Source organism: Gossypium arboreum, chromosome 3 (assembly GCF_025698485.1).
Source record: "Gossypium arboreum isolate Shixiya-1 chromosome 3, ASM2569848v2, whole genome shotgun sequence".
Lineage (NCBI taxonomy): Eukaryota > Viridiplantae > Streptophyta > Magnoliopsida > Malvales > Malvaceae > Gossypium > Gossypium arboreum.
Window position 1 is genome coordinate 129,893,977 of NC_069072.1, and position 11,268 is coordinate 129,905,244.

Sequence of the window (11,268 nt, forward strand, 5' to 3'; positions counted from 1 at the left end):
ATACATTCCTATACTAGTAAATTTGAACCGTAATCCTTGTACTTTTATTTTAGTGAGATGGAGAAAACAGGGGCCATATACTTTTATTTGAGTTATAGTGAGATCGAGAAAACACGAGCCCTCGTCAACCGAAAGAACCTCTCTCAAGGGAGGAGCCAAGGGTTTAAGGTTGACAGCCGGCTGGCCTGAAAGAGGGGATTTCAAGGCTTAACCAGGAATAGGGCTACACAGTAGGAAAAAAGTATTGATTAAACTAATGATTTACATTCATACATTTATTCATAAATACATTACTAGGACAATGCAGTGATCATCTTTGAAATTATCTCATCAACAATTTCTAAAAGTAATTGTCATCAACTAGGCAAATAGAAAGAGGCAGTCAATTTTCGGACATCACGCCACAACACAACCACCCTATCCCACCTACTGTATCCGTCATGCCTCAACTTCAAAAGAATTCCCAACATCATGCCATGCCCTGCCCTGCCCCGCCCCGATTAAACTAGTAAAATTGCCAAAACTCAGATCTTCATTCTCTGCACTAAAAATCTCTATTTATCTACAATTAAGCATACATTTTCATTGAAGCTCCCTTTTTAGTTAACTTTGTATTCCAGCTACATGCCAATAACTTCCAAAATTCTGAACAGTATAAAAGTTCTTATGTCCCAGTAGTAACTCATATCTCCTCTTCGTCATCACTGTCACCTCCAAACATGGCAGCCATTTTAATAGCCAGCTTGGCAGCCATCTCCCTCCTTTGAAAGTCAGGCATTAACCTCAAGTTGCTGCGAATGTTCCCAATCTCAGACATCAACTGTTCCAAATCCTCATATTCATAATGGGGGCCATCATCTACTTCTGAAGCTGAAGCTCGACCAGGTTCTTCAGCATTGGGTTCCATTCTGTCAATTTTCTCCCCTAAAGCAGAACCTGTGGGAAAGGTATGTGACTCGTCCTTTTCGCATCTGGTTATGTTTCCTTGAACACAATCTGAACCAGAATTTCCCGCATCAACTGATTTCCCTATATCCAGGAATGTGTTAGCCGGACTTGCAGAAATCCATTCTTCAACAATGTCATCCCCTGGTTCAGCTGAACCCGCAGATAACACTTCATATTCAAACTGATAACCAGGCTCTTCCTCTGATGAATCTGGACAGGGACAACAATAATCTTTAGCAAGTAATTAATCAGGAAGAACTTTTATTAGAACAACCAAGATATCACACATAACCTTCTTTCTCAGGAAGCGAAGGTTCAGTTATCATATCACCAGATTTCAGAACCATTCCAGGCCACATATGAGCAGAAATAGCACCATAAAGACGTTCAACTCCTTGTAAATCTCCATCAACTGACAAACCTGCCAGGACCAGTTTCTTTGTTCACATTAGCAATAATAAGCATACGAATATCTAACCTACACATGACCATCATTTAAGGTTCATTATTGTGTGTTTTGATTGTCACATTAATACCCTTTCCATGAGAAAAGTAAAAATTTGCTAGGTCATGTGGGAACATCAAGTAAACTTCTCACAATTATACATGTGCACATCTTTTTTACTTGTTTTAGGCAAAATACATTTTGCTGAGCAGGATGTGATGATTAATACAATTTATCATGATTGTATATTGGAAATTTCGCATCAAAGCATGTTATTCCATACCAGTAATTCAGTGTATAGACAGTGTAGCAACAAAGTGAAGTGGATATGCTGATGCAGAAACTAAACATGGGCTTACATTTGTCAAAATCAGCATTCAAAGCACAAGCTTCGATGAACTCAATGTTGTGGTCAATGCACCACTCCAAGCATTTCCTTCGAATGTCGGAAGATGGGTCTTCATTTTCCAATAGACTGCTTCCTTCAGCTTCAGAAATTCCATATCGAGTGAAGTCAGATGAAGGATGAGTAGAGGAATCATCAAGTTTGTGTACGCGTTTTGCATACTCAGCATGGACAGGATGACCTGGAACTCGATCAACTTTGTTTCCCATGCAGATTAAAATCTCCAAGTTTTGGATATCAGTGTAAGATATCCAATCCTGAAGAGCAGAAAAAGTTGATAGCTGCAAGAGAGAGAAAGAAAAAAAGTCGAAAAGGAAGGTGAGGGCATAGAACAAATATATATAGAAATACTACTCTAGTTATTGCAACAGAAATAGAAGGAACAGAACAAGAAGTGGGAAAAGTAAGATGATTACATGAGACATATCAAAAACCATGACCAAGGCGGTTGAATGGTTAAATATAGGGAGCGTTTGAGCTGAAAATCCATCTTGAAGATGAGCCATACACAGAGAAACATCAGCAGTGTAGTATTTCGTATTGATAGTCCAGCTGTTGATGGTAGAATTATCAGCCAACAGAGTTTGGTTTTATTTACTACCGTATAATTGACTAATACAAACAAACATGTTAAAAGTGAGTAGAAAAAAGGCATTCAGACCCATGGACTACCACTTGGGAGCTATCTTCTTCTTCGAACTCCACAGAAGCAAGTCCTGCATAGTTTTTTTTTAATAATAAATTGATCAAATATACCAGAATTTCTGATAAAAGCATAGCAACCATGACTGTTTTCCCAACAAGTAGATTCTCTTCTTTTTTTTTTCCAGTAAAAAAACAATAATAAGAACAGTAAAGAAGAATTGAATTGGAAGAGGAAATGAGAGTTACGGGAGATCAGGGTGCGCTTGCCGACGTTGGGACATCCAATGATAAAAATGGAGGGTAGGTTCCTAGTCTCATCCTGGGCTTTCAATTTTGTGGATCCTTCCTTGTTTTCTTCCATTTGTTGATAGAACAATTAGTAACCAAAAACAAGCATCTACAAACCCTAATTTGAATTTTTCACCCTCTCCATTTCAAATCTTGAATCTAACTTTTTGTGTGTGTGTGTAAACATGAAAAAAAGGAGAAAATAGTTGTGAATTAACAGTTGAGCAATCCTTCTTCTCAAGGAAGCGAATCAATTGATTAGAAAACCATAAAATTAGATGAAGTGAAGAAAGAAAGGTAAGAAAATGAATGCGAACCGGGAATGAGAATGACAACCAAAACGAAGGGGGGGAAAGCAAAAGGCCCAAACTTTAGCAGGTAGGTTAGAATCTCTTAAAATGAATGGAAAGAAAAGTCCCAAAAAAAAAACAGAACAATTTTTACAATTTTATTGCAATTGCATAAAGATAATGCAATTATTAAGTAGGAAAAGAGCAGCGATGAAGGGAAATGAAGAGGAAGAACAAATCCTGAATCCTAATCTTTTTAAACCCTAATTATCCAGAGAAAAATACGACTAAACATAATCCAAGAATCCATTCTTTAATTTTTTTTTATTAAATTACAAAAGTAGTATTTTTTTTTACATCAGATTATATTTTAATTACTTATGTTTGAAATGTTATGTTTTTATCACTTACGTAATCATTTTATTACAAAGTGGTCACCCTACCGTTAAACTCTATTATTTTCTAATGACAGCTCTACGTGACAATTTAAATGGCAGTCTAAATATTTAGTCCTAACTAAATCATAACAATTAATTTTGTTTGATTAAATTCTACTAGTAATATTATATTATGCATAAAGTGGTAGATTCAATCCATATTTTCTCTTTGGATTGTTTTAAGTCACTATATTTTTTTGAATTTCAATACTTTAATCTTAATACAAATCATAATCGTTAAATCTATTAACTATATTTTCTAGTAATAAGTAAAAATAATAAATTGACAGAACATTATATTTATGATAATATATTTATCGCATCAAATTTTAAAAACAAAACTTATCTTAGTTGATTTAATAGCTATTATTTGACCATAACAAAATTTTAAAATTCTAAAATACATAGACTAAAATGACTAAATTAAGGTACATGAACTAAAAGCATAATTTAACTTTTTACTAATGCATTTCAATTGAATTATCAATATTTTAAAAAAATTTAATATATATGAAAAATATTTGCAGTAAAATAAATTCTAATATAAAATACTCATTAATTATATATAATATTATAAAAATGTAGATTTTAAGCCTATTTTCTAGTTTAAATTTTTTTGTGCAACAAAGTGAAAAGATATATAGTTACTAGTTTGTATTTTTGTACGATGCACGGGTTATATAATTGCTAATTTGTATTTTTATGTGATACATGATTATATAATTACTAGTTTGTATTTTTATACGATGCATGGTCACTTGTGTATATTAAACTTATAATAATTTTATAAATATTAGTTTTTGTCTAAAATTATAATGATTACGACATATTTTTAAAACTATTTAACTAATTTAGAATAAATTATATTAGTTTTATTTAATTTTAAAATATTTAATATTAAAATAACACAAAATTCATCATAATATATTATAATTTAAATAATATTATTAATAATTTCTTACAAGTTATTTATTATATATATTGTTAAATTAATTTATTTTAATGTTAACTATAAATATTGTTATAAACTAAAAGATAGAAAATAAAAATAAAGAAAATGGGAGAGCAAAAAGAAGCGTATTTTATTGATCAAATGAAATTATGTACAATATTTTTCCAAAGTCTATATTTATAGACATTAAGAGTATGAATAAAATAGAATTTTACTTCTAATAACTATTAGAATTTAAAAGTGCATCGAAACTTATCTAGATCTTGATGAATATCCACTTAATAAGATATTCATAACATATATAGATATATTTATTTAACTTTACTCTACTTTAATCAATGAATGTAATTAACTCTTATTATATTTGAAAAATATAAATTTAGTTTTATAAATTCATGAATATGAGTATTTTTTAAAATTATATTTTAAGCTTAACAATTTTATATTCATTAATTTTAAACATTGAAAACTAATTTAATTATGAAATGTTAAAATCATCTTGACATTTAACATAAAAATTTTAAACAAAAGCATAAAATAACTATAAAAAGATTAAAAAGCAAAAAAACAATTTACCGTAATTATAAATAATTGCTTCCAGTAGTGAATGTCATGTATATCGAAAATTATTACGTGAACATGTGCATTTATTGCTGGTTTTATAAGTATGGTGATGCACGGATTGTTTCTGCACCAATATTATAATATTTTTATAATTTTAATTTTTGTTTAAATTAATTAATGATTTAAGAAAATATAAAATTATTTCGATCAATGTTATTGAAATGTGTTTTATCTAAAATATATAATTTCCAATATTTAACATATAAAACATTATAAAGAAAATATTGGAGAAGACCCCAAAGGGGTATTCTTTTTACTTTGGAAAGTGTAAAAGTGCAAAAGATACAAAAGAATACCCCTTTGGGTTTCTAGCCTTCAGCATTCATTTTCAGTAAAACGCAATCATGCACTTCCCTATCTTGTTATAAATTTCATATGAACTAGGCAACCATGAAAATGTAAAAGCCAATTTGTAAAACCAGGGTAGCTAAATTCTATACCCCAGCATTTGGGTACTCAGGGTCCCCATTTGTCGATACGTACCCAACAATATACTGCGGAACATGCTGCGAGTATATAGGGATCCTTCGTTGATGGTAGTCCATCATCTTCCAACAAGCTTTTGTTCTTTTCCGGCTCAAGGTATCGAATTGAGCAGACTTGGGAACTTGAGAGGCTTGCACAATAGATAACTCCATTTTTCCGAAAGGGCCTTGATACCCGGTACTGATATTCCTCCAGAAAACATCCTTGACGGATTTGATGTCTATGGCATTAGTTTTGCCTGCTTGTAAGCCCCAGTAGAAAATGACATGTGGGTCTGCTATGTTGACATCGATGTGTTCTGCGGGATTAGGGTCACAAAGACCCTGTACCTCCTCTAGCTGCAATAAGTAAAAGCCTCATCAAATGGTAGAGACTATACCAAAATATGGAATATACGGAAAATCAAACTAGGATTTTTTAAATAAGAGGAACATTATGCAGCAAAGCAAGTACTGAAAGCATTTGGCACATGTGGAATAAGACTTGCAAATGCGACCTGTGAAACCCTGAACCTAAATGGTCAGAGGGGTTCCTTTCAAACTTGAGAAAACTGACGTACCAAAATGTGATAGATAACCATTATTCACCATAAACTTTGAGAATGATGACAACAGAGAGTTTATGTTGTTTAGCATTTGACTTACTAATTTGTACCCTAGATGCATCAAGGATATATAACCGAGTCCTACCAACAACATCCCCCTTCCTCTCTATTGTACCTTTTAATAAAAAATAGGGTACTGTAGGATACGTACCTTGAAGAGAAGACAGCGGAAGCGAGACTTTATCCAACCCACCCAGTCTCCAAGCTCATCCTGCTTGGAAGCCGAAAGAAAAATTTTGAGAAACCGAGCATATTTCTTTGTGTAAGGAAAAGGCTCCAATACATTGTGCCAATCAAAATCAAACTTCAGAAGATCCTGCAATACCAAAACATGTTTTTAATCTGTTGCAAATGAGTTGATATACTTCAAAAAAAAAAAAAAAACACTTTAGAAAATCCAAATAACTCTATTTATTTGCTCTCACATTCATCTTCAAGAACTAGACTTACTATTCTACAAACAACACAAATAGGTAAAAAATTTCCGTACTGGAAGGCAATGAAAAGGGGTGAAACGATCACACTTTAGAAGGGAAAGATTTAGAAGAATTCTTTTTCCTTCTGCTTCAGCCAAATGTTGGTGAAAAGAAATCGAAGGCAAAAGCTACCAATCAAGTGTTGTATCCTCTTAAATATAATACTTTTCCTTCCATTTTTTTCATGTCTATCTTTCTGAGCCTGTCCTTTTCCGTATAGTCCAGCCTTCATACCACCAATCTCAACTGTTTCCTTCCATTTCACTCTCCTCTCATTCGGATTTTGGTGCTCAAGGAAAAAAAAAGAGAAAAGAACAGGAATAATAAAGAACAAATTGTACCTTGGTTAAGTTATGGCCACGAAGAAACTCAGTTCTGATTTTATAGAATGTGCTTTTGGTGATGTTTGAATGGCAATATTCATAAGGACTAAATGGCAACCGAATGGGCATATATAACCTCGTCTCTGTGGGGTTTAGAGTAGGATGTAACGTTCCTTCTTGCAGTTCAACCGGTCTAGGCCAAGGCCAGAAAGCAAATGTTTTGAAGAAATGTGAAATTAGAGCACTCAAACCCGCATGTGGATCACACTGACAAACAAAAGCAGCAAGAATTGCCAAATGAATTCCTCCAAGAAACCCATTTAGCTGCAACCAGTACATCATTAGTTGGTATAATCAGCAAAATAATCTTATGCTAAAGAAAAGATGAAATCAAGCAGAAGTATACCATAAGAGCAATAGCAAGCACATAGCACTTACATTACCATACACTCCTCGTCTCTTTGCCCAAAATTTGACACATCGTAACATTGACTGGAATTTCTAAAGTACACTAAGCATTAGATTCACATACACTGAAAATGCACAACATTCCAAGAAAAAAACAGTGTTTCCAGATGCCATCAAATTACCAAAAAAGAAAAAAGGAAACTGAAGTAGTAAGTACCTCCAAGTCTGGAACAAGCCGACAAATCCGTGTGTTTGCTAGCACCCCGGACAAGCTTTTCCAACCAGTTTCATCGATATCTCTCAAAAACACAGGATTTAAAATGTCTAAATTCTGCACTCCAAAGGCTAAGGCTAATCAATTTTCCATGACATAATATTTTAAATGCAAAACAGTAATGCTTAAGCTTACCTCTGGAACAGCTAAAACTTTAAGCTGCACAAAGGGAAGATCTATCGAGATTCCATCGAACTCAAAACGCATTAGTGGGACTTTTGCATCCTTCACACAATGAATCTCAGATACCTCAGGTCTGCTCTTAAGCATGTTATATAGAACAATAAAGAAATCATCCTGCATTGTTACAATTACCAATATTTGAAACCATACTAATTCAAAACTTCAAATAAAACAAAAAAGAAAATTTATGAAGCAATTAAATCTACTTACTACGATGGTGGCAAAGTAAGGACCAACACATAAAGCATCGATGTCTGACTCTGAACCATGAACCTGATCAATAAAATGTTACAATTCAGTCAGTAAGTATGCTTATTTATTCTTGTTTTTTCCCTGGAAATACAATCCGGGTATCATTTTGCCTAAACTTAAAACTTAATTCCCTCCCAGGTAACCTTAAGGATTCACTCTCTCGTAGCAACACATAACAGCTGCCAAGTTCAGTAAGGAACAATGCATAAAGCATAGATGTCAGACTCTGAACCATGAACCTGCCAATAAAATGTTAAAATTCAGTTGGCAAGCTATGTTCATTTATTCTATTTTTTTCTTTTCCTGGTAATATAATCCAGGTATCATTTTGCTTAAACTTAATTTTCTCCCCCGCCAGGTAATCTTAAGGATGCATTCTCTCGCATCAACACATAACAGCTGTTAAATTCAGTAAGGACTAACCGATAAAGCATCGATGTAGTACTCTGAACCACGAACCTGATCAATAAATTGTAAAATTCAGTTGGCAAGCTATGTTTATTTATTCTTCTCTTTTCCCTATTAATACAATTTGAGTACCATTTTGCCTAAACCTTATTGCCTCCCAGGTAATCTCAACAATGCACTCTCTCGTATCAACACATAACTGCTCAGTAAGGACCAAGATCAATGCATAAAGCACCGATGTCATACTCTGAACCATGAACTTGATCAATAAATTGTTAAATTCAGTTGGCAAGCTACTTTTATTTATTCTTTTGTTTTCCCTGGTAATACAATTTGGGTACCGTTTTGCCAGAACCTATTTCCCTCCCACATAGTCTCGAGCAAGAACTCTCGTATCAACACATAGCAGTTGTCAAAATGAGTAAGGACCAACACGTAGAGCATCAATGTTGGACTCTAAACCAAGAACCTGATCATCAATTTGATAAATTCAGTTGGCAAGCTATATTTATTTACCCTTTTCTCTATAATCTTAACTAAGTAATCTCTCGTATCGACCTGGCGCATTTAACATTTCACTCCTAAACCGCCTGTATAGAAACCAGGTTCATTTACAATTTTACTCCTAGACAAATCCTGTGGGTGGCAAGCTATGCATATATGGAAAGCTACAGCTTAACTTGGAAAGGAAATTAAAGGAGCTAACCCCAAGGCCATAAGAGCCATATGTTAATAAGGTAGCACTGCTAGCAGCTATGTCTTGTTTAGGAAGCCGACGTTGCCAAGCTACTCGCTTAACCCACGCCACTACAATCTGCAAAAACCATGATTTTCAGCCATAAAAGATTAATAAAAATGATTAAAACAATCAAATGAAAGGATCAAAGGGCATACTTGTTTAAGTTTTTCAATGACAATTTTCCTATTCTCTTCTTCTTCTGGAGATGGCACCAGTCCTTCATTCACCATTAACTAAAAAATTCCACCAACAAAAAATAATTTAATGGAGAAAGGAATAAAGATAATAACAAAAATAATGAAATATAAGAAAAGAAAATGTGGGTAACGTTCATTTTATTTACCTGAAGAAGTGAGAGTGATCTTTCCTCTTCCATTTTCTTCTTCTTCTTTTTTTTTTTTTTCTTTTTTTGTGTGTGTTTGGTTTTTGTGCTGTGCTTAAATTTTTTTTTTCAAAGAGATGGGAAGGAAATAAAAAATAAATAAAAAGGAAGAGAGATGGAGGGAAGTTTGGGGTTTATTGAGAGTGACACGTGGAGAGAAAAGGCGGTTGATGAGTGTTTGTTCCTTTCGTACCTCTAAAAGTACACGTGTAATTTATTCCTCTTAAAATCAACTTTGTGATTTATTCACCAGACGGGAACCAAAAAAAAAAAAAAAAACACACTCCCTCTTAAGTCTTACCCCCTGTAACCAGTTCCGTTCCGGCGCCGCCGTCTCCTCTTCCTCGAATCCAACCTCTACTATCTCAGCAACCGACACGGAAGGAGGGATGAGTGTTAATTGGTCGGATCTCCCTCGCGACATCTTCGAAGGTATAATTGGACGTTTGGGTTGGGTTGATCGGATCCGTATACGAGGCGTTTGCAAGGCATGGTCAGTCCCTAACCGTCATATTTCCGCCATTCATAAAGAAATCCCCTGGATGTTGACAAAATTTAGTTGGAGCCCAACCAACAAGGGTCAGAATTTTCAAGTATCCGGTGAGTGTCGACTGCTTGATCCTGTTTCTGGAGAGTACGTTGCGGAAGAATCGGTGAGAGGGGAAGGGAGTCGAGTTTCCCTAATACGGGTGGGTTCTTTTCACTGTGTTAGATTATTTAGAACGAGAAAAAACGTCATTCTTTTTGTACTCTCCATTTTCAACTGAAGTAATTCAGCTGCCGCATTTCGGGTAACCTCTCTTCTTCGAAGTGGCGACATTTTCCTTTGATGCAACCTCCCCAAAATGCCTCATCTTTGTGTTGGGTACAAATAGAAACAAATGTTACGTCCTCCTGGTGGTTCAGCATGGAAGATTTTTGAGTTCAATAATGGTTTCACTGAGCCCAATTCTGCTGTTGATGCTATTTATGCCAAAGGGGATTTCTATTGTATTTTCAATGGAGGTCAATGTTGAACTTAAAGAGTGGAGTAGTATTCTAATTGATCACCGATTTCCAGGTGTTCTAAGCTCATTGCATCTGGTACGGATGTTGGAGTGTTGAGTAGAAATCCTTAAGTTTGATTTTTCAGAGATGCCTTGGGTTGTATTGAATGAGCATGTGATGTTTATTGGGGGCACGTCCAACAGTGGAAGAAACAAGTGAAATGGCGGCAGTGGCATATCTCGTCGTAGAAAGTCTCCACTTAACCGTAAGGCAACGTCGTCCAGAATGACTTGGATTGAACTTCCGTTGGGTGGTATATGGAGAGCTCATGATTTGATTCAAGCTACTTGAAACCGTCTTCATCATCATTTTCTTTTTATGTCAACATAATTTGTGCTTCTACTCAATCAATAAGATTATTATCAATATATACATACAGTTGATAATATTTATCTATATGATTATTTAAAAATATTAAAATAAATAATATTTATCTATATGAAAAATTATTATTTATTTTTATGATAAATATTAAAAATAATTTTAATATATAAAATATATTCTTTAATATTATTTATTTTGATTAAATGTTACATAAATAGTATATTATGTTTTAATTTTTAATTTTAAACTTTATATTATATTTTTAAGGATAAATAAAAAGCATATTGTTTAAGTTAAATATTCAATGGAATTTTAATTTTAAAATAA

At 33.8% G+C, this 11,268-nt stretch overlaps 2 protein-coding genes across 4 annotated transcripts; both read right to left on the reverse strand.

The window, feature by feature from the left end:
- Positions 1–244: 244 nt before the first annotated feature.
- Positions 245–3,353, reverse strand: LOC108476177 (uncharacterized). Its single transcript, XM_017778299.2, has 6 exons — positions 2,691–3,353; positions 2,461–2,515; positions 2,216–2,351; positions 1,753–2,080; positions 1,241–1,369; positions 245–1,158 (listed from the first exon to the last, which is right to left on the reverse strand). Exons 1-6 carry the CDS (start codon positions 2,803–2,805, stop codon positions 683–685), a joined length of 1,239 nt encoding a protein of 412 aa, XP_017633788.1. The 5' UTR covers positions 2,806–3,353; the 3' UTR covers positions 245–682.
- Positions 3,354–5,245: 1,892 nt separating this feature from the next.
- LOC108475450 (nuclear poly(A) polymerase 3) lies at positions 5,246–9,696 on the reverse strand. Of its 3 annotated transcripts, none has more exons than XM_053025919.1 (10): positions 9,532–9,696; positions 9,344–9,421; positions 9,156–9,263; positions 8,000–8,062; positions 7,742–7,903; positions 7,550–7,663; positions 7,363–7,416; positions 6,943–7,248; positions 6,277–6,441; positions 5,246–5,859 (listed from the first exon to the last, which is right to left on the reverse strand). In XM_053025919.1, the coding sequence occupies exons 1-10, from the start codon at positions 9,562–9,564 to the stop codon at positions 5,470–5,472; spliced, it is 1,473 nt and encodes a 490-aa protein (XP_052881879.1). In that variant the 5' UTR covers positions 9,565–9,696; the 3' UTR covers positions 5,246–5,469. The 3 variants fall into 3 exon arrangements, with proteins under 3 accessions (XP_052881879.1, XP_017632908.1, XP_052881880.1); XM_017777419.2 differs by having other exon boundaries at positions 7,363–7,425; XM_053025920.1 differs by lacking the exon at positions 9,532–9,696 and having other exon boundaries at positions 7,363–7,425; positions 7,742–7,831; positions 8,023–8,062.
- Positions 9,697–11,268: the final 1,572 nt, after the last annotated feature.